This window comes from Semicossyphus pulcher, unplaced genomic scaffold, assembly GCF_022749685.1.
Source record: "Semicossyphus pulcher isolate SPU_LCO1_2020_fin unplaced genomic scaffold, fSemPul1.0.p SCAF_13, whole genome shotgun sequence".
In the NCBI taxonomy this organism is placed as follows: Eukaryota; Metazoa; Chordata; class Actinopteri; order Labriformes; family Labridae; genus Semicossyphus; species Semicossyphus pulcher.
In genome coordinates, this window is record NW_027211637.1 from 6,527,078 (window position 1) to 6,548,578 (window position 21,501).

At 41.4% G+C, this 21,501-nt stretch overlaps 1 protein-coding gene across 2 annotated transcripts in view; it reads left to right on the forward strand.

Moving 5' to 3' along the window:
• mib2 (MIB E3 ubiquitin protein ligase 2) overlaps window positions 1–20,606 on the forward strand; it is a 50,030-nt gene extending 29,424 nt beyond the window's left edge. For both annotated transcript variants that reach the window (XM_069660204.1, XM_069660203.1), the window contains exons 11-19: window positions 581–729; window positions 1,209–1,365; window positions 3,238–3,392; window positions 12,465–12,591; window positions 13,050–13,310; window positions 15,789–15,967; window positions 16,102–16,295; window positions 16,528–16,593; window positions 17,856–20,606. In XM_069660204.1, the coding sequence (XP_069516305.1) occupies window positions 581–729; window positions 1,209–1,365; window positions 3,238–3,392; window positions 12,465–12,591; window positions 13,050–13,310; window positions 15,789–15,967; window positions 16,102–16,295; window positions 16,528–16,593; window positions 17,856–18,097 (1,530 nt within the window). In that variant the 3' untranslated portion in view covers window positions 18,098–20,606. The remainder of the gene's footprint in view (window positions 1–580; window positions 730–1,208; window positions 1,366–3,237; window positions 3,393–12,464; window positions 12,592–13,049; window positions 13,311–15,788; window positions 15,968–16,101; window positions 16,296–16,527; window positions 16,594–17,855) is intronic.
• The last annotated feature ends 895 nt before the right edge of the window (window positions 20,607–21,501 follow it).

Genomic DNA, 21,501 nt, shown 5'->3' on the forward strand with positions numbered 1-21,501 from the left:
AAAATCTTAACCAAAAGATATAAAACTAATGTTCTTATAGCCCAGGGAAGTTTTCTGGTAAAAGCAAAAGTCTGCATATTCAGTTTGAAGTCAGTGCTAATTAAGCTTTTACGTGTAATGCTAACTTTAGTCAGGCTACAAAACCTAAATGGAGTTTGATTGTTTTTCTAAAACATACATAAATGTTCATCATATACACTTTTTTTATTTAGGCAACAAAGTGCTGTGACCTGCTTAGATAAAAGATTGTAATAAACAGATTTTTTGATTGCACTTACATACGACTTAAGCATATTGAAATAAATAATGATATTGGTGATTATTTTTTTAGTTATAGAAAAAGAATAACTTAAATATGTAAAAGTAAATTATAAGTACTTTCTTTGTTATCTTCTTGACTACATTACAACAGTCGTGTGATGACCACACTACTAATAAGGATTATGAGCCTAACAATGTATGACGAACATTGTTGTTGTTGTAGTCCATGCACAGATTAGCTTCAGCCAGTCTGTGTTCCGCTTTGTCAGTGTGTAGGCCATCATCGCCTCTAATGAATCTACTTTTGTGTTCTTGGCAGGTGGATATAAAGAACCAGGGGAAGACTGCACTGCAGGTGGCTGCACACCAAGGCCACATGGAGGTGGTGAAGGCCCTTCTGCAGGCCAACGGCTCCATCGAGGTCAAGGATGAAGATGGAGACACGGCATTGCACTACACTGCTTTCGGGTGAGGATGCATGCAGGCAGTTTTCCTGCACACACACACACACACACATTTGAATGTACAAAGGGGCAAAAGAAACACACATACACGTGCAGCTCTCAAGAAGATCCTGGAGACTGACAGATAGACAGTACATAAGAGCGCTTGCGTGTCTCTTTCCTCGTAATGTGATAATCCATTCACAGAAGGGATAGCATTAGAGTGTTTGTCTAATCAGCCAGCTACATCCTCTCCCCTAAACACATTAACACATAATCAGGAAGTCAGCATTTCACAAAATCTCCTCTGGAATTTATACATGAAATTAACTTTGTTTTACTGCTAAGTTTGTTTGACTTACAATGCAACCCTTTGCCTTTTTGTAGCCCCCAGTAGGTATTAAGGATTTGCATTTGAGATGTTGTGGACTGGTTAAAATCACTCAATGGAAGGGAATGGCAATTAGAAATAATCTGTGTATGCGTCTTTGTCTTGTTGTGTAGTAATCAGGCAGAGATCACACGGCTGCTGTTGAGCAAAGGGGCAAATGTCAACCTCCTGAACAACTCCATGTGCACGGCGCTCCACATTGCCGTCAACAAGGGCTTCACAGACGTGGTGCGCGTGCTGACTGAACATTCAGCTGACGTCAATCTCCAGGTAAAAGTGCCTAAATACTTGTTCCCATACAAACCCTAGTGAAGATTTTGATGCTTGTCTTTCTTAACAATGTTGTTCAGTTTTTCACCCCTTACTGTTCTTGATTGATTTTGCACTGTGTAAAAAAGAACAAATGGAAACCAGCTCTGTGGTAGCGTAGTTTCAGTATCAGTGCATTGTAGCTTTGATTTTGTAAACATGAAATGATTAGCTTATCGATTTGCTAATGTTTGTGCTATGTATGATAAGAGAGTACGGTTCAGTGAATGGTTTGTCTTCTGCAAAATCATGGATGAATATCTCTGAATATTCTAGCATAGAATTATATAAACTTGAAGTATTTTTCTTCTGTGCTGGTGATAACTGTGGCTGGAGGCATTATGGATGGTGGTGTCCACCCACCCGTCTGTCTGACTGTCTGCCCTTCAGTTGCATTCTTGTTAGTCCAATATGTCAGAGACACCTTGTGGAAATCTTCTTACATTTTGCACAAACCTCGACTAAAACTCAAGTAATTACTGATCACCATTTGGTGGTTAAAGGTCTACGCTCAAGATCACTCTCTCAAAAACATTTACAGCCATAATGCAAGAATTCATTCACTAATTGGGATAAAATCTTACACAAATGCCTGATCGGATACATTTATGAAGTGATGGCTCTTTTTACAGAAGCTCAAAGGGTCAAATGCGATATCTCAGCAATGCTTGGACCAAATTTGATTACATCTGTTTTATTTTTATTAACTGTCACAGACGCCATCCGCTATTCATGTTGACAGTCTCCTCTTGCTCTACCCCAGATGTACCTGTTTGCTCTGCTGTCACAAGAAGGGTCTACTGACAATTGTATGCTCTGCAGAGAAGCACAGATAGATATTCTGTAAATTAGTTTTTTTTTTACCTCTCGGCTTTAAGGCCTTCTTTTGCAATGGTTGTTTTGTAGGGTAATGTATTCTTTGCAATATTTTTTACAACACTATCCACTGTCTCCCATGAAGACCAGAGTAACACTGTCATTCTATGGGAAACACTCATGGATGTTACTGTAACTTGACTTGGCGATGGCATACAGGAGCTAGGCTGCAAATAAATTTTTTTCATAGTGTAAAACCTTATCATCTGCTTTCTGGCTCGGTCACTGGTCAGGGCATGTGTAAAGTTAGCTTAGCATGTAGCCAGTGACCTGAGCAGCCATTAAATGAGCTTCTTTGTCATTGCTCTCTACGCACATGTCAGAAGGAACTCAAACATTTCCCCTTTCAAAGCAGTTGTAAACAAATTGAAATATTTATAGTATTTGAGTGTGATCTTGCTTTTACTTCTTCCTCAGCCTCATTAAGGGGGTTTAGCGTCTCTTTACGGTGTTTCCAGACTGTCTAACATGCCTGCAACCAGGCCTGGAATTCACTATCTGCATATTAATTCTGCTTGAGTAGAGTGGCTACTCATCTAAAAGCACTTCAAGGAGAAGCAGCCCAGAGTTTGTTTTTGTTTGTGCTACTTACAATCAGAATAGACTGAGACACACTATTAATATATACCCAAAAATAGTAAACACAGTCTAGATTTTGGGATTACAACAAATTTTTACAAACAAATCATGACATAGTTACAGATTTAACAAATATATGTTGCAAATATTCAGTGATCTATGAAGCTTTTTTGGGAACAAAGTTGTATTCCCTAGTCCCCTGTACTAAGACACTGTGATTCGTACAGTTGCCATCATTACAAATTTAAAATGTTTTTTGTTGCATCATGTCTCAACAAGCATCAAGAAAAGGCTCCAAAACCTGCAAAACTTGTTTAGGCCCAATATGTTTAATAGCCTCCCTTACTGAACCTTTTTCCCTTTTTCTCCTCCAATCAGGATTCATACGGGGACACACCGCTCCATGATGCCATCGCTAAAGATTTCCGCAACATCATCGAGATCTTGGTTTTGGTGCCCAACATCGACTTCACCCAGCAGAACCACAGAGGCTTCAACCTGCTGCACCACGCTGCCCTCAAAGGAAACAAACTGTGAGTAAAGATCACATGCACAACTTTCTGCTATTACATTTTAAAGCATGGACGGTGACACAGTTGACACATGATAAGGAGGTTTAAAAAAAAAAAGCTTGCCACTTCCATCGGTATACTTGTGATTTTATTGAAGTCAACATCCAGCGGGATTATTGGAGTGAATCTTATGCATCACACTTCAAATAATTTGGCAGGTTTTTGCTCTGTTCTGCACCGTCCTGACAATCAGAGAGGTGTTCAAGATTCAACGGTGTTGAAACTGATTATCTTTCCAAATGATGCTGAAGTGTGAGATGCTGAGAGACATTATCTTAATGTAACCAACTGAATCAAAAACACAAACCCTGCTGGGTGAAAGTAACAATTATGGAACAACGAGCAGAAATCTGCATTAACCAATGAGAGCCATGTCATCAGAAAGCAACAGAAACCTGCTTACTTTTAATTTCTCCTTATCACCTTAGATACAACAATGTATAAACCACGCTTCTCTCTCCTCAGCCATGACTTCAGCCACAGTCTTTTTCCTTTTTTAATGTAGTTTTTTGTTGCAAATCACAGCACACACAAGGGAAACTTTCTTACAATGACAGTAGGCTTTAGTGTTTGTTTTTTTCTGAAGTCACATTTGATAACACAAGTCCTGCATCTTGACTTGAAGTAGTCTGTTGTGCTCCTGAAAATCTGTTCAATCCATCATCATATGTGGTGTCCTACATTTTCAAAAATCAGTAAAGGTTTGGAAATCCTCACATCACAGTACTTTTCTAATGGCTCCTACATTCAAACTTTGGTGGTTGTCACTTGATTGAGTTTGACAAACATCCCTCTTGTTGCTTAAAGACCAGCTCCAGTCGTGTTTTAAGACACATAAAATGCTCTGCTTAAAATTAGAAATAGTGTCTTATATGTTTTTTCTGCAAAATACCTTTAATTACCTTGTAAAAATCATCCCAAGGGATCTCCTCCTTGTCCCTCATTAAAAATTCCTGAATCTACCTAGTCGCCACCCACTATGCAAATTTCCAACCGTCCATCCGTCGTGAAAACAAAACCCGTCTCTGCCATCGTTTAGTGGCAACTTGTTGAAACTTAGCTAGCTTGAAATGTAGTAATTACTAGTAGTAACGTTAATGTTAGTAGTCAGTAGTGAGTTCGCAAAAATTACGATGATGGTTACAGCTGGCTTGCGCATCGCCGAAGTGGTTGCAAAGGTTGCACATTATGATAGGCATAGTGTCACCCCATCCATTAACAGGATTGGCGCCTTAGGTTTGTGACGTCTCAAACCTGCCAATCTTAAAACGTGTTGTTCAGCCTGTCCTTGGTACACTGCAGTTTTAAAGCAGCCATGGAGATGACTGCTTATGTTGTCCCTGATATGTCTTGTAGCACATGAAAAACACCACATGGATGTTTACAAGGTTAAAAACCTGATTTTAACATTAGCGGGTCTTTAGTCATGACAAAGTAGGGACTAATCAGCTGTAATTTGGAGCAAAGAAAATGTTTGTAATCACACAAAGCTGGCAGTCTCCTACTATGTGATTTAGTTGTGATAGCCATGTTCTCTAAGTATACACTCCCGAAATCCTCCTCAAATATGAGCACACCAGATAAATCCAACAGTCATGGATGTTATTTTCAGTCTGCTCGGTTGTTGCTCATCTTGCTAGCTTAAACGCATGTATCCAATGTGAGGATGAGAATTGATGGTTATGGGCGTGTGTGTGGGAATTTCTCCTGCGTGTTCAAATGAGAACTCAAAGGTCAACTCTCAAAACCATCCGTTACAGATAGAGCTCATCTCCCACACAGCTTCTGCTGCTGTCAGCAGGCTGGAAGTCAATATCAGCAAAATATGCAACATTAACTTCTGCATCCCCATTTCCCTACACATTCACTTGTGCTGCAAGTTTTAGCGTAGTCATTCTTAAGCCATGCAGAGTCTAGGATCTATGAGTGGACAAAAAATGTTATAAATCAGAAACAAATTGTGAGCAGTGTACCAGAAATGTACCAAGAAGTGTCACTGCTGTGTCACAGTGTTTAAAGAGAGGGAGGAGGAAAAAACATTTATTTTCATGAAAATATAAAAGATTTATATGATCTCCTCCTAAAATGGCTCCAGATATTGTTTTTCTTCCAGCGACACTAACAGGGAGCTGGTGATAGATCAGCTCTCCCATTTTACTCAACACTGAGGTGCTTTAGGCCAAACATCATGGCTGCCTCAGTGACACCTGTCACAAAGGCTCCTTTGTCGTCTGACTGTGTTGGTTTTAGCCAGGTTGACACTGCAGGTGCTTAATCTCACACTGAGCCTTGAATGTCCAGGCAGGCAGAGACAAAGTAACCGAGTGTTCTCACAATGATAAGGTTTCATCCCTCAAACACAATTCTTACACCAGGATCCTCTTTTGGTGTGCCAGAGTCCTCCTCTGTCCATGTTGCATCACATCAGCTCCCACGTACCCTGAATAGCCCAGAAATGTGGAGAGAAAAGCACCAAAAGTGCCTTGGCCCTTTTTTTTAGGAGTTATCACAGCTCTTAGCACTGAATTTATTTTAATATTATGTTATTTATATACTGTGGAATCTGCTTAAAGTGATCACGTCTGTTTGGGTGAAATGGATTTCACATGCAGGTTACCATCTGACATTTGTGTACTTCTGACTTGAACGTAAAGTAATGAAACAAACTGCGTCTCTTTGACAGTTTCAATACAGCTGTTTCAAATGTACAAATGAAATGACTGTATAAGCCTTACCCACTCATTTACCAAAATGTGACCCGGCATAATCAATTAAGTTGATGAGGGCGACAGGTGCTCTCCCAGTGCATGTTTGTTTTCTGTCTTTATCACTAGCAGCTGCCACTTTTTCATTGTTGGCAGTTTGTCATGAGCTTTGAGTTGAGTTGAGTTTAAGTAGAAAGAAAAAATAGCCCTTTTTTCCAGCCATAGTTTAAATGTGCGTGCAGCACCAACCTCAGGTAGTCAGTTACTATATTTTAGATTTTTATCATACATGACAACATATTTTTGATCACTAAATTCAGTTATTTCAACATTTCTATAGGAAGGATTGTGTCCTAAGCTTTTTGATCCATGTAAGCAGTTTATCTGTGATCACTATAAGTGGTTTACACTGTATTCATAATTTAGATTTATTGTGTTGATTCTATACAAATGTTGTAATTTAGGCCTGTGTCACTAACAGCGTTTTTCTATTCAACACCAATGCAGTTCAGTGTTTTCAGCGCTCAGCGTCCTCAGCACTAAAACACCCTCAGTGTAATGCTGCATACCCACTGAACATGAACTCACAAGGCTGAAAATTTGCCCCTATTCATTATGTATTGCAAGCGGCCAGGCTTTTCTCCCTTATTATGTCATAATCATTCATTTTAAGAAAACGGTGGTATACTATTCAGTAAATAAACCTTGTGAGGTGTTGGTTTGATTGAAAAGACTCCTCAATTCACTCACCAACCAATCAGAATCAAGAAGGGTCGGGACAGATATCAACTTTGTCAACAACAATGGTGGAGGGCAAGCGTATAGTTTCGTTTTTTCGAGGGTACAATTTCCAGGTGTAGAGCTTCTGCTAATGCCAGGACATGATCCCTTTCCATTGTTTTGATGTTTTCTTAGTAAAAATGTTCTTGAATTAAAACTACAACAAAGACAAGAAACAACTGTCGTAACCTAGCAACAGTAAGCGCCGGTGCAAAGAGCTCTGAAGTTGAGGTTGTGGGCGCTGCCAGCGTAGTGGACACAGGCCCTTAAACATCTTTTTTATTTTTTTTTTAAAGCTTATAATTTTTGCCTTTTGCCTTTATTGACAGGACAGTGGATAGAATTGGAAATATGGGAAGAGAGAGTGGGGATGACAGGCAGCCAAGGGCCGAGGGTCGCAGCCTAGGGCTGCTGTGTTGAGGACCATGCCTCTGTACATGGAGCGTGTGTTTTAACTGCTGAGCTAAACTGGCGCCCCAATTTTTATATATATATTTTTGCTTCAAAAATCACCTGATCTAATTCTGTATTAGCATCTTTTATACATCAATTCTTTCTTTTTAAGTGAGGATCTGTACTGAACTGTTTCCAGTCAAGGTCTGTGAACGCGTCAGAGTCAGGCAGATTCCTTACATAAGATCAAGGAAATAACATTTTACCATCTGTTTGAAAAATGAATCGGAGTGTTCGTCTCTGTACAGCTTTGAGTCACTTCTAAGAGTTGATATTTTTCACAGTGCACCAAGTCTGCCCGACCATAGGGAGCTTCCTGCTTCTTTGCTCCGGGGCTTTTACGACCCCAAATGAACTTTCCTTCCCAAATATAACAAAGTCATGTCATGGAAAATTGTCCCTGGCTCTTTTTTTAAGAGGTGCCATGAAGGAAAGGAAGCAAGAACTAAAAACACCATCAGTCATAAATTTCCTCTCTGAAGGAATGCCACTTCTTTCAGAGATTTTTAAAGTGTATTTTGTGTAATTTGATGGAAAACATCTTGGAAATTTATATCCCAAAGAGTGTAGGAGCACTGTTATTGTCATTAGTTCAGTTTTTTTAGGCTGTGAGGGGAGCACCATTTCTCTACAGACGCACACCATCTACTTATGCCAGTCTGTCAGGTACTTAAACTGTCAAAAAAAAGCCGAAGTCCAGAATCCATTTTTCCAGTGCTAAATTCTTCCCTTTAAACTTCATATTTCCTCACCTCTCCATCAACCAGCCCCTTCCAGCTCCTACTGTACAGACCTTCAACATGATCCTTCAGCCAATAATCATCTCCGGGCCACAATATGTGGACAAATGTCGCCTGAGAAGGAGAAAAAAAGACTACGAGCGAGTGAGAGAGGAAAAAGAACAGCAGTAGAGGCCACAGCAGACACTCATTTAATAAATGTCCAATCTGTTCTGGCAAGTGTCATATGTGCAGCGCTGGGAGTTTAGGCTGCACTGCACAGCATTCATTTAGCTTGACATCAGCCGCCGTGCCAGAAGCCGAGACGCCGGATTTACAGTGTTCAGGATTAGCTCGGTTCACCAGTTCAAACATATATCATCAGCAGGCCTACACACAATGATACAGTCCAGGTGCTGAGTGTTTTATCTTCAGGTTTTCTGGTTTGTTTTGGCTTTAATACAAACTGTAATATACACTTTGAATGTGAATAAGATGGCTCAATACAGTGCTATTTATACTAAGAATAGTCTTTGTGTAGTAAATTCAAAGTGTTTACTGGAGTTTATATTTGTGGATCTGTTATGTTTACTGACTTTGATCCACCTTTCATTGAAATCTAATTGCTTTATTGTCCTTGGCTTTCAAAGTAGAGATCATCCATAAAAGCTGTTTTTTTTTCCCGATGCGACATTGTTTAGAGTTCCTTTGAGCAGCTGCGGCCCCACTGTGTTGGTTTTTCTGTGTCAGAGAGATGAGAATGTTTTGTTTATTAGTATTTATTTATTGTGAGGAAATGGAAAAAGAGGGCTAGAGGCCAAGTTCACAAACAGTCCTGGGAAAAGAAAAGAAACAATGCAAAAGGCCAGATTTAGTCTGGAATTTTCAGCCGGACAGAAGAGCCAAACGAACGTACGGGATGGTTAGTCTGTTGACTGTATTTAATGGAAAAAATACTTGGCGGGAATTCTCCGTCTTTCCTGTAACCTCACAGTCTTGTACCTTTATTGCTTCTCCTCGCTGACACCAGATGTCTTTTATTCCTCAACCTTTTCTTTATCTTTTCTTCCTGGACTTACACAGCACTTTTTGGCATTACAGTGTCAGTCACACACCAGATAGATCCCACATTATACTTACTTTCAGGGCTATTTATACACAAGCAAACATGAACTCCTTTTTGTGGCACATTTTTATCAGAAGCAAGTCACAAACAAGCATGATAAACACTCCCAAAAATAACCAAATGATGACTTCATTCGCCAGAAAAGTCATAACCAGCATGCCCTGTAGCTGATTCCCTGTAGCTGTTGTGTGTGTGAAGTCATGATTGTACAAAAGGCCTACAAATGTCAGCACACGTCTGAATATTCATGAACACACAGGAGTAACGATTATGGAAATACAGCAGAGAAATGAGGCGCAGTGGACACAAAGGTGACACAAACCACAAGGATGCGTCTCTCAGATCTGCGAGGGTGAGCGCTTTAGCTAACGATGAGGCTCCGGAGGCGATATTTCCTTCTATCAATACCTCCACTCCACACACACACACACACACACACACACACACACACACACACACACACACCCAAGGAGCTGCATTGCAGGTACCAATGACCTCCAACACAAAGTCTCCCCAACAGCCTCCATCCTTATAATACACCCAGAGGAGATCCCGACCATATGTGACTATACGTGTAGCTCTGCAGCCTGTGCTCTCAGCGGTCATGCCCTCTGAAATGCATTCAAATATATGTGCAGTCAGCTGTTAATAAGCCTATAAATTCTGTAATTTGTCAGTTTTAATAATTACAACTGCATGAAAAGTGTTCTTTTTTATACTGCAATCATTTACTGCATTTCTCACATTTCCTTTACAGCACAGGGCGCTTTTATTGTCCGATATAGGAATGTTAGATTTGTCAGTTTTGTTTGATGGTTTTTAAGATTTTAAGTAGAGATTTTTATTTGTTTTGTTTGTTAGTGGGTTTAAACAACCACAAAATGAACGATTGCAATGAATCTTTGTAAGTAATCCATTAATATAAAATCAAAACATCCACACATTTATCCGATTTTGTACAATTGGGAGAGGTTTAGGGCCCTATCAGACGCAGTTAAGCAGCTGGGGTGGCTTTGCTGTAGTTGTTTTCAATGAGAGGGACGCTTTTTGCGGGCTGCTTTTGCGTTGCTGAGCGCCTCGCGTTTTTCCGCTTTGTGCGTCTTGCGTTTTTGAGGAAAAACTTCAACTCAAAGCAGAAAAGCGCCCAATGGTTAGGTTAACGACAGCTATGAGTCGGTGGTTGCCCTAACAACAGTAAAGAAAAAAGAAAGTGCAGCGAGCTCTTTTTTCAACCATAGGCTTCAACAGAAAAGGCAGTGCGGCGCGCCTAATGCTTCACAGCCAGCAAAACACACTCTACATTACAGAGTTATTAATTCAATAGCTCCACAAAATCAGGCTGAAAGGGCCTCACATATTTTACCCACTTGATCAAGCATGTAATAAACACGGTTCTGGAGACAAAGACATAAAGTAATAAATGTAATTTACTATATCAAACTCACATTTTGGGGGTGTCAGGAAGCAAACCAGCTCCTTGCAATCGCTTTTTTACTAGCAGAGATCAAAATACATAACAGATCTTTATCAGTTCGCCCTGCATGAAAACCAGCACTTCCTTAAAATAATGCACAAAAATGCAAGGGCAGACCAGTGTTAGATATGCTCTCTAGTGCCTTGTGAAATTCTGTCCTGAAAGGCCTTATTACTGGGTCCGCACTGTCTCCAACATTTGGCATCTTCTCCGGTAAAATGTGCCTTCTGTTTTGGTGTAATAAGTATGAATACTTTCTAACATCCTTTGTTCATTATTGATTATAAATTGTGTTGGTTGTTCTGTTGGATTCCCCTGGCAGTTTAGAGAGCAATGCTTTGAAATCCTTTTCTTCTTCTTTATTAATGAGAAGCTGTATGTCTAGTCATTTGTCCAGCGTAGCAATGACAGTGTGTAACATTAAAATCCAGCACAGCTAACATATAATCACCCTAACGTGCAGCACAGGAAGGTTGGGTCATGTGGCACCGGAGCCTCCATGGTGGCATGCCAGCTTCCTGGGTGCTCACTAAGGCTGTCGGCTTCAATTTCACACGTCATAAAGCAGGCTCGGCTCTAGAGCAGAGGACAGCTCGACCAGCCACACACTGCAGCAGCGGCCCGCTGCATGAAACACGAAAAAAACTTGCAATAGTCTCACTTGACTGAATGTGGTGTCATCTTTCAGAGAGCCTGCACGTCCTCCTCTCCTCTGTTTAGCCCTCACATTTAAGATAACATGCTGTACGGTGACAAGGGAAGCTTATTGAGTTGGTTTTTGACCTTGAAAGATTTGAGTGTTTAATATCCTTTCTTGTGTCTGGCATCGAGTTGGGAGGTGCTGATTGAATACTGAATATGATGGCAAGCTTTAAGGATGAGAGTGACCCGTTGTCATTGAGGGCTTAAAGCAACAATTGACCTGTAACATTTTAGGGAGGTGAGAATTAAAGAAACATCATGGGGTCGGTCGGCTGTGTTTAGTGAGAACTGGCCGCCTGTGGTGCCTCTGTGTTTTCTTGTTAGATCAGCTTGTTAGCAGCTCCACAGCAGCTGCGTCTCTGTGCAAGCTCAGGCCAAGTCCTCAGTGGCAGAGGATAATATGAGCTTTAGAGCTTTATGCTTTGTGCGTGTGATGCAGTGTCACTTTGTCTGATAAGGTTCATTTACATGATACAAAGCTTTAATCAAGATATGACTATGATAGAGGCCTCAACAGCCAACATCATAATCCTTTTAATTGATTCCACATTATGGAACCAATATGAGATATCCCAGACATATTGGTATACGCTTACAAGTTTCTGATAGACGCCCATATGAAAACGTTTTATCTACAGAGCATACAATATATAAAACAATGCTCGGGGTGCTTTAGAAATGGTGTCATCAGTTTGTCCAGAAAGGTATGGTCTGACATCTTAGTTTATAATACCCTCTGCACGTGATCTGTGCTTGGTTGGCAATGTTTATTTATGTTACATATAAAGTTAATTGTTTAAGAAAGAAGCCTTCTGCACACCTCTGCATCGTCAGAACGGTGCAAAAAGTCTACAGCACAAAATCTGCATAAAACAAGGTCTGATTCATTCCAGCTCAATAATTCAACATATTAGTAAAAATTTAATTCTACTTGCTATTAGGTACTTCTTTCTGGTACCGTCTGGAAACCATGGCAACTCTTACAAATATAACTGTCCTTAATTTAGTCATGAGCCAAGAGGAGTGTTGTGTCCTGTGCCTAATTGAGTCTTGTGTTGTTTGTCCTGGCGGCAGGGCCACGGAGAAGATCCTGGCCCGGGCGAGGCAGCTGGTGGACGTTAAGAAGGAGGACGGATTCTCCGCGCTGCATCTGGCTGCCCTCAACAATCACCGTGACGTCGCCGAGATCCTCATCAAGGAGGTGAGCCGAAGATAGAAGCCAATCAGAGTCGCTCATAAGTTCTTTATTTACTGCTGCTTGTAAATGTGGCATACTGGTAAATCAATGGTAAATGGACTGTATTTATATAGCGCTTTTCTAGTCTTCAGACCACTCAAAACCCTTTTACATTACACGTCACATTCACCCTTTCACACACACATTCACATACAAGGTCCAAGTGCCAATCTCCAGACTAAATGCACATTCATACCCGTTGACTATGCCATCGGGAGCAATTTCGAATTCAGTGTCTTGCCCAAGGACACTTCGACATGTGACTGTAGCAATCAGGGATCGAACCCCCAGCCTTCCGATTGGGAAACGACCGACTCTACCACTGATCCACAGCCTGTAATATTACTTGCAGTGCAGTATGCACGGATCTATGCATCCCTGCAACTTGTTGTAAATAAATGTTAATATGGATTCCTCCACAGGGACGCTGCGACATCAACATCCGCAACAACCGGAACCAGACGCCTCTGCAGCTGGCGGTGACGCAGGGCCACACCGAGCTGGTGCAGCTGCTGGTGGCCGAGGCCGCCGACGTCAACATGGAGGACGAGGACGGAGACACAGCCATGCACGTGGCCCTCCTCCGCCCGCAACTGGCCAATGTTATGCTCAGCCCCCCTGTGGGAACCAGCAGCACGGAGGAGAGCAGCGAGGGCTGCACCTCGACGTCGCTCTACTGCAAGGTGAGAACCGATGGGGAGAACTTGTTGTTATTATTGATTTTAAAGTATTATTATTTTTTCATAGAGGAGCAGTTTGTAGAGCTGGAGCTTTAGGTCAAGAAGAATAATACCGCACCTAGACACACACCTGGTTTAGAGGGAACTGATTAAAAATGACTGGCCGATACGGATATTCCTTAATGTTTGACTCCACTCACAATGGGAAGGCGTTATAATGTGACTACATGTGTTAAGTGACACATTAACTCTGAATTCTGGGTGTTGTTTGGACTGAGTGAGCCAAAGAGAGATAACACAACTTTCAAAAGATGTAAACACGGACCCAACTGACAGCGTAAAAGAGACTGACATGTGTGTAAACACAGACTAAAGGTTATAAAAGAGATAAATAAGGGACTAAAGGATGTAAATAGGCTGAATGAGGGGTAAACAACTTTCAAAGGTAAGCGAGGACTAAAGATGGGTTGAAAGGATTAATGTAGACTTAAGGAGGTAAAAGAGACTTATAGTGGGATAAATAAAGATGCAGGGAGGGAATGGTAAACACAAACATGTGCGATAAAGCAGCTGGCTTTCCAAGGTTAATGAGTGATGAAAGGTGGGAGGAAGGAAAGTACGTCTTTAAAGGGTCAACTGAGGAGAAAGGATAGTGTGTAAACAGGGCAAGGGAGGGGTTAACTGAGGAGAAAGTGATCAGATAGGCACTATACCACATGTCTGGTACCATAGCTGCTGTCGCTCAAGCTGTTTCTCATCGTATTAAAGGGCAAAAACATAAAAACATTTGGGATTTATTTTCTGTTAAATTTAGAGATGCTCACATTTGACTTTAAGCTCATGTAACTCTTTTGCTTTAAGAGGAAATACTGACACTATTGTTTAACAAAGGGAACAGGGAAGTGCTGTGCTGTGAGGTCGTTAAGGGGAAAGTTTTAGCGACACACGACACGGAGAAGGATTACAGCAACATTACCTTGGAGCTGTGTTTCCAGTGAAATTCATTCCCTCTTGTTCAGCGTGTTTCGTGTTTCCTTGGTCAATATAAAGATAGTTTATTGGTCCAGAAGGGATTTTTTTCACAGCTGGTACATTCATAGCACATTCAAGTAGGACTAATAGAATGATCTATGACCGTACTGTTGATAAAGGCTTTGAAATTATATATCAGCATTGTCCCACAATAAAGGTTTATCTATTCTATTGTGTTCTATATTTCTGCTAATTTGACAGGCCCATAAATTACGCCTTAATTGTGCTTGTGATACACAAGCCATTCACTACTCAGATGATCTAACGCCATTCACTTCACACTTACAAACAGCAGGTGGTGGTATGCAATTTAAATAAATATAATGCACGTTTTACTGATAACCTCAGCATATTTTTTGCCCTGTGAACGTGTCTGCACATACCTGTGCACCAGCATCATAAGTAAGCATAATACTGTTAATTCTGCAGCAGCAGAGGCTTGGTTATCTCTGCAATTAGGTGGAAATAAAAGGTGCACATATTAGTATCGGCAATTGGCCAAAATGAATTGGGACATTTCAGCATTTTAGCAATCAGTAAATATCCATATTCCTGCATCCCTACTGAGGAGGGCGGTGAGAACCAACACAGTTAAGTAAAATAATAAAGTGAAACATGCAAAATGTTTTTCAGAGCTGAGGAGAAATTCAGTTTGTTAATAATTCTTAATAGGTCTTAATGGGCCTCTCACGCTACACATAATATTTTATACCAGTGTTAAAATAATTATTAAAGCAGCTTTAAACACCTGCTGTAGGTCCCCAGATGTAAACCTTGTAAAGGTGACGAGGATCAGAATTATCATGTCCCAGCATAACTCTTTTACTGTCATCACACGCACTAACGTCTCGAGTCGCACGTGCTAATATTCCTCATTAACAGACTTTAACTCTGTGCTTTGTGCAGCGCTTTTTATACGAGCACTTATAAAACTGTCACATCAGATTGTGTTGATATCATTGTACCAATGAAGAACGTCCTTTTACAGTCTACATGACCGCTAACACTGCAGCTCCACTCAACATCCTGGGCACCTGCCAAGCCAACACACACACACACACACACACACGCACACAGACACACACACACACCCCACACACACACACACACACACACAACAGCCCATGAAGGTGGCTAGACTTAAGTGCGCAGAGCTGTTTTGTCCGCTGTCAGCAGATGAGTTATTGGGGGAGTTCTTCAGTGCTGATTAGATTTGGGTTTATTTATCAGCCTTAGCTGGATTGTGTTGGTTTTAATTCAATTACCCTTTTGTTGTTTATAATCAGCTGTGTCCTTGACTGCTAATTATTCTCACTTCTTATCCTTATTAAGAGCATGTTTGTAGATTAGGGTCTGACCCAAAATCCCTTTTGTTCTAACTCCAGCTTCTTCTGCTTTCTTTTGTTTTCCCATCCTCTCTTCCCCTCATCACTTCGTGTGCATCTACAGCTGAACGCTTCAGGTCTTCTGGGGAACACCGAGCTGAGTGTAGGTGCAGCGATTGCTTGTTTCCTAGCGCAGGAAGGAGCTGACATCAACTATGCCAACCACAAGGGCAAGAGTCCCCTGGACCTGGTGGCAGACAGCGCTATGATGCAACTTATCAAGAGCTTCTCTGAGAAACACAGGTAGATATGTGATAGAAACACCTTTAGATAATACTACTAAATGTGATGCATTGATGGGCAGAAATCAGCAGCTAAAGAATAAATAATGAGTGAATCACTTTGGAGTTGAAAAATGCTCTTGTTGTGTCGTTCAGGTTGCAGCGTCTGCAGGCCATCACATGTGGACAGGGTCTGAGCAGCGCCAGCCTTCGGCGGGTCCACACTACGCCAAACACAATGACAAACCTGGTTCTTCCCACACCGCCGGGGCTCAGCGAATGCCTCATCTGCTCCGAGCTGGCTCTGCTGGTTCTCTTCTGCCCCTGCCAGCACAGCGTGGCCTGTGAAGGTGAGTGCAGGCTTGAGTTAGCGAAGGGGATTGGTTGATGAAGCCAATGGCAGCAAAGGGCCTCACTGTCACCAGTTAGCTGCTCATCAGTGTGTAAGAAACAGAAAGATAGAAACACTCAAACATAGATTTCCGACATTATCTTGTTAAATAACTTATATGTGTATCTTGGTGAAATGACTCTCTGTATTCCCTCTGTATCTCCTTGCTGACCTTGTCTCTGTCCAAACAGAGTGTGCCCATCGAATGAAGAAATGCATCAAATGCCAAGTCACAATCACCAAGAAAATTAGACAAGGTAAGAAGAATCCTCTTCTTCTGGTTCTCTGGGATGTAGTAATAGAGGAATGATGTAACCAAACATTTTAGAGCATCTGTTGAATTGTGATGAATCTAATTGTGACTTCAGAGCTTTTCTTTCTGTGTTTGTTCATTTTTAAATAAAGCAATGAAGTTGATGAGTTGAAGTTCAATGAAGTGGTAATCTTTAAGATCTCAGTTTCGTTCTCTTTGGTGGCACATATGGCGATAAACGGTAATTGCGTTGGTAATCACGTTGGTAATTGTGGCGTCCACAGTTGGCTCCGGTTGTAACTCTTGATTTTCCTCGCTGACAGTTGCTTTCCTTTTTATTTATTTATTTATTTTTTTGGCCTTTGGCTTTATTTATAGGACAGCTGAAGATAGACAGGAAATGTTGGGAGTAGAGAGTGGGGGATGACATGCACCAAATGACCGGCAGACCGGGGGGCAAACCTGCGATCAGTGCGACGAGGACTATAGCCTCTGTACATGGGGCGCCTGCTCTACCAACTGAGCTAAACAGCGCCCCTGCTTTCCTTTTTAGACTGTTTGCCTTCATCTGAGCGTCAAATTTGTTTCTTTTTCTTTGGATTTTCACTTATTTTTGAAGTTGTATCTGTAGTCATCGATCTTTTCTTTGTTTGTTCAGCCATAGTAGATTACTGTTGACTCGCTGTTTACACAGACCGGAAAAGCAGCCGCTTAGCTCCGCCCACCCTCTCTGGCAGACCAACCACTGCTGGCTGATGGAAAACGCGTCACTAACTGGGCACCGCTTGTGATTTTTTCCACGAATGTCGCCACAGACACACCCAGCCTGTAATACTGCAAATGCAAAGGCTTTCATCAGTGGGCCATAGGCTCAATCACCATAGTGTTACCTCATTTGGCGATAGATAGTGACTTAACAGACATTTATTTAAAAGAACATCTTCGAGAATATTACTTTAATGTTGCATTTTCTTTCAGTGTTTTGACAGATTTTTGCCCTTACTTTTATATTTGCGTTACTGTACTGTTATGCATATTTGAACATCCCAGAGAGGAGTCCTGGGTTGTATGAGGTTAAAGCACATCTGTGTGAAGCCACCAATTCAATTCTCAGACATTTTTCGCCATGCTTTATCCATGGTCAGTCGCTGTAATATACAGCCTTATTAAACCACCACAGTGAAACAGCAGTAGTTTTTGTGTGTCAGCAGTTTTTCCTTGCTCTTACATCACTCATGTTGTTGACCCCCCTGTCCCCCCCTACAGACCAAACAGAGGTGGACTGCAGCCCCGGCACCGAGAACTCGGAGCAGCACAACCTGCTGGAGCAGCTGCAGTTCCGCTACCGGCAGATGGAGGAGCGGATCACCTGCCCCATCTGCATCGACAACCACATCAAGCTGGTCTTCCAGTGCGGACACGCCTCCTGCATGGACTGCAGCGCCGCGCTCAAGACCTGCCCCATCTGCCGGCAGACCATCCGGGAGCGGATTCAGTTATTCGTCTGAGCTACTCTGTCCTCTCGGCTCTTAACCACCCAAAGAGGATGTCGGAGGGGGCTGGGGAGAAGTGGGAGGGGGCAGCTGTTACCTTTGAAGACCCAGTTACATTTTTCTGCCTGTTGCACCCTCCTGCTCACCTGCCTCCCCCTCATGGTGAAACTTTACTTCATGACGCTGTTACATCGCTGAGAGTCTGCTGTTACATTTTCAGAAAATTCCCTCTTGATCAGCACAGGCAGGAACATGTCCATAACTTCAAGATTAATTTCAGCGTCAGAACTGATGTTCCGCCGAGTTGACGGGAAGCAGACGAGGCAAACCTGTGAGGTGATGCTGCCACTTCTAAAACTCTGATCGGTAAGCCAGGAGAAAAAGGTCCCCCGTTTCTTCTTTCCCTCACTCCCGCCCTGCCTCCACCTTCTGTAATCTGTCCTCTCTTTGCTGCTTTAAGTGGATGTCTGTTACCCATCATTCTCTCTGGGTGTCTGGCCTCCTCATTTTACACGGCTGCACAGAATCCGTCTTCTCGCCCCTAGGTCTGTCCTGTGAATTATGTTTGCTCTCATTTGAACCGATCTCTTAATAATCAGTGTTAGTCTCTGCAAAGGGAGTTGGTATAACTAAAGACTCTCTATATCGTCCCCAGCCACTCGCCTGTATGCAAGGGGAAATACACACTATATATGCATGAAGATATGCATATTGTAAAGCTGAAAATGACTGTGTCGTCATGGGTGGTTTGTTGTCGTCAGTGTTTTATTTCTCTGGTTACATTTGTGGTTTTTATGTACCGATAAGTACAGATTTTTATTTATGTGTGAAAGGTGGTGTTCTGTAGTAACGTCCTTTTTTCAGTTTGTGTTTTGCTTGGCAAAAATGTTTTTATTTGTACTGAAATTCACCCCAGGCCTATGTCCTCTACTCAGGGTATCAAATCATTGAAAGCACTTGTGATATCCATAAAAGGTTAAACAGCCCAACACACCCACCATTCAAATACACAGCATATCGGATCATTAAGTGATAGGTCACTGACAGATTGGTCAAAAAGTTGTGCAAAGTGACTCAAACAGTAAGAAGAAACGGTCTATTCACTTTAATAACCTTCAAAATATCATTGTCATTAGTGAAATGAATGTTTGCAGAGAAGTTTCTGCAACAAAACTGACATATTCTTCTAGAAAACCGCGGAGAAAAAAAGCATCCCAGAAGCACCAGTCGGCTCTTTTTCTCATGTTCAATTTCAGACAGAAAAGCGTTGCGTTCCTTTTCCTGTTTGTGTCTGAACACCACCTGTGTGGGTGTAGAGACGATAACCAGCACTGGGTTTAAAGGAGGATACTGTGTTTTGTGTTTTATCCACCACATGTATTGTGAGATTTAGAATCAGAAGGGCAAAAACATGACGTAGTTGTGCTGCACCTCTAGTTCAACGTCTTCTATCCCAGTGGAGTCATGTCAGAGACCCCCCCTTTTCTCCTCTCTAGTTCTGGATTGTACATCATCTTCATCCTTTCTAATGTTTCGGTGTGTTTTCTTGAAGGGCTTATGCATATAAGAAAAAAATACTATTTTAATCTTTATTTAATTTTTATTTTCTATGATAAACTTCCGGAGACAGGAGGTTTTTTTGTCTTCTTTAGATCCCAAATTTTGGGAGAGCCAATGTTAAAGATGTACATTTGAATGTCGGGGAAAAAAATGTATCCTGTCTCACTCTGCCTTTTTTATGTGTAAAGATAAAAAGATGTAAGAGGAAGGAGCTGGAGAGGCTGAGACGTGTTTACCACAAGGTTTACTTTGAGGAAAGAACTTTTACATCAGTGCCAAATCGCATGAGGATGTGCATGGGCATGCACGCCCGAATTTATCTAGACGCACTATGCTAAACCCCTCTGAGCTCAAGTGAGGGTTCAATTATTCCAGCAGTGTGAAGTTAACTAAACGCAAACATTGAAATTTTATTTAGTTTAAAATCAGAGGTGTTGTCTCGGCACAGGTGTTAGCAGTTAAGCTAATGGTGTTAGCATCCTAACTTTAGCTGTAGTGCTCTGAACCTCCTGATGTCCTCAGTGACGAGTGATGCAACATTCACTTTGAGAATATTATCAGTCCCATATTGTTTGGAGCTTTTTACAAGTATATATATTTATATTTTGTGAGACATTATCAATCAAAGGACAAGTTTCTTACAGAAGTTTCAACATTTTAAGGATTGTCCGATTGTGTTTAGAGTTACGATGGATTTACAGGCAAAGGCAATAATGTTTTAGAAACATGGGGAAGATGTTTGAGCTCTTCTGTTCTCCCTCTGAAGGAGGCGGCTGTGAGGGCGGGAAACGATTTATGTATAAAAACACTATAAAAGCAGCAAATGTTACTATTGGTGTTTGTACAGTTCAGCTCTTGGAGTTCTGATGTTGGCCTTACTGTCCATTCCTCCTCTGTTGATGTTTTTTCAGTTGTATTCTGTACAAAAATATTTTGCAATAAATATGGAACTGTTTTATAAGGAGTTGGCCTTGATTGTTTTTATTTGTATTGTCTTAATTAATATTCTCCCAACACTGAAATTGTCCGTCACACTGCAGGAAAGTCAAGTCATCGTCCCAGTCTGTGGTCCCATCAAAATGAATCTTTAAGGATTTCTTATTTGAATCTGAAACATTGGAACATTTCCTGACCTATTTCACATCCACATCCCTCGTCAGGCTCTCCTGCGCTCAGGTAAACAGAGCGCACACACGTTTCTGTTTGCTGTAACCCATTTATGCAGGCTGGTATCAGTGCAGCGTCTCCAGTTAAATGCTGCTGTGTGCCACTTCTTAGTCCTAATTGTCTTACAGCTCAGATGGCTTTGGCATATGACTCAGCGCTTTAGCAGTGACGTCCTCTCTGGGGACAGGCAGCTTTGAACACAGTGTGTACACACAATGCCACGACATCTACACAAGACCTCTTGTTTTTCTTTGTTGAATTTTCACCACTGAAAAGAATAAATGTAAAAGAAATGTGTGTGCGTTCAGTATGCACGGCTGCTTATTATATACAGCACGCAGAAGTAAAGTAAATAGTCAATATTTTGCAACTCCAAAACATAAAAAATGTTATAAAAACTCATTTGTACAAAAAAATCCTACATCAATTCTTCATGTGTCCATTGGAGTGGGATTATTGTTCATATTTTGGGAAACCAGTTCCTTCAGAGTGATAAAAATTAAGAGCTCTGAAAATCGTAATTCCTCCTTAGATGGAAAATATAAACGCACATATTCCAAGTTACATGACGGGATGACTTCCGCCGCCCCACCTGTACTGTCCCCTTGTTGTATTTTTTCATTTGAACTTTGTGAAATATGACAGGAAGGGAAATAGGACACACGTTTTGCCGCAATGAAGAGCAAATTTAA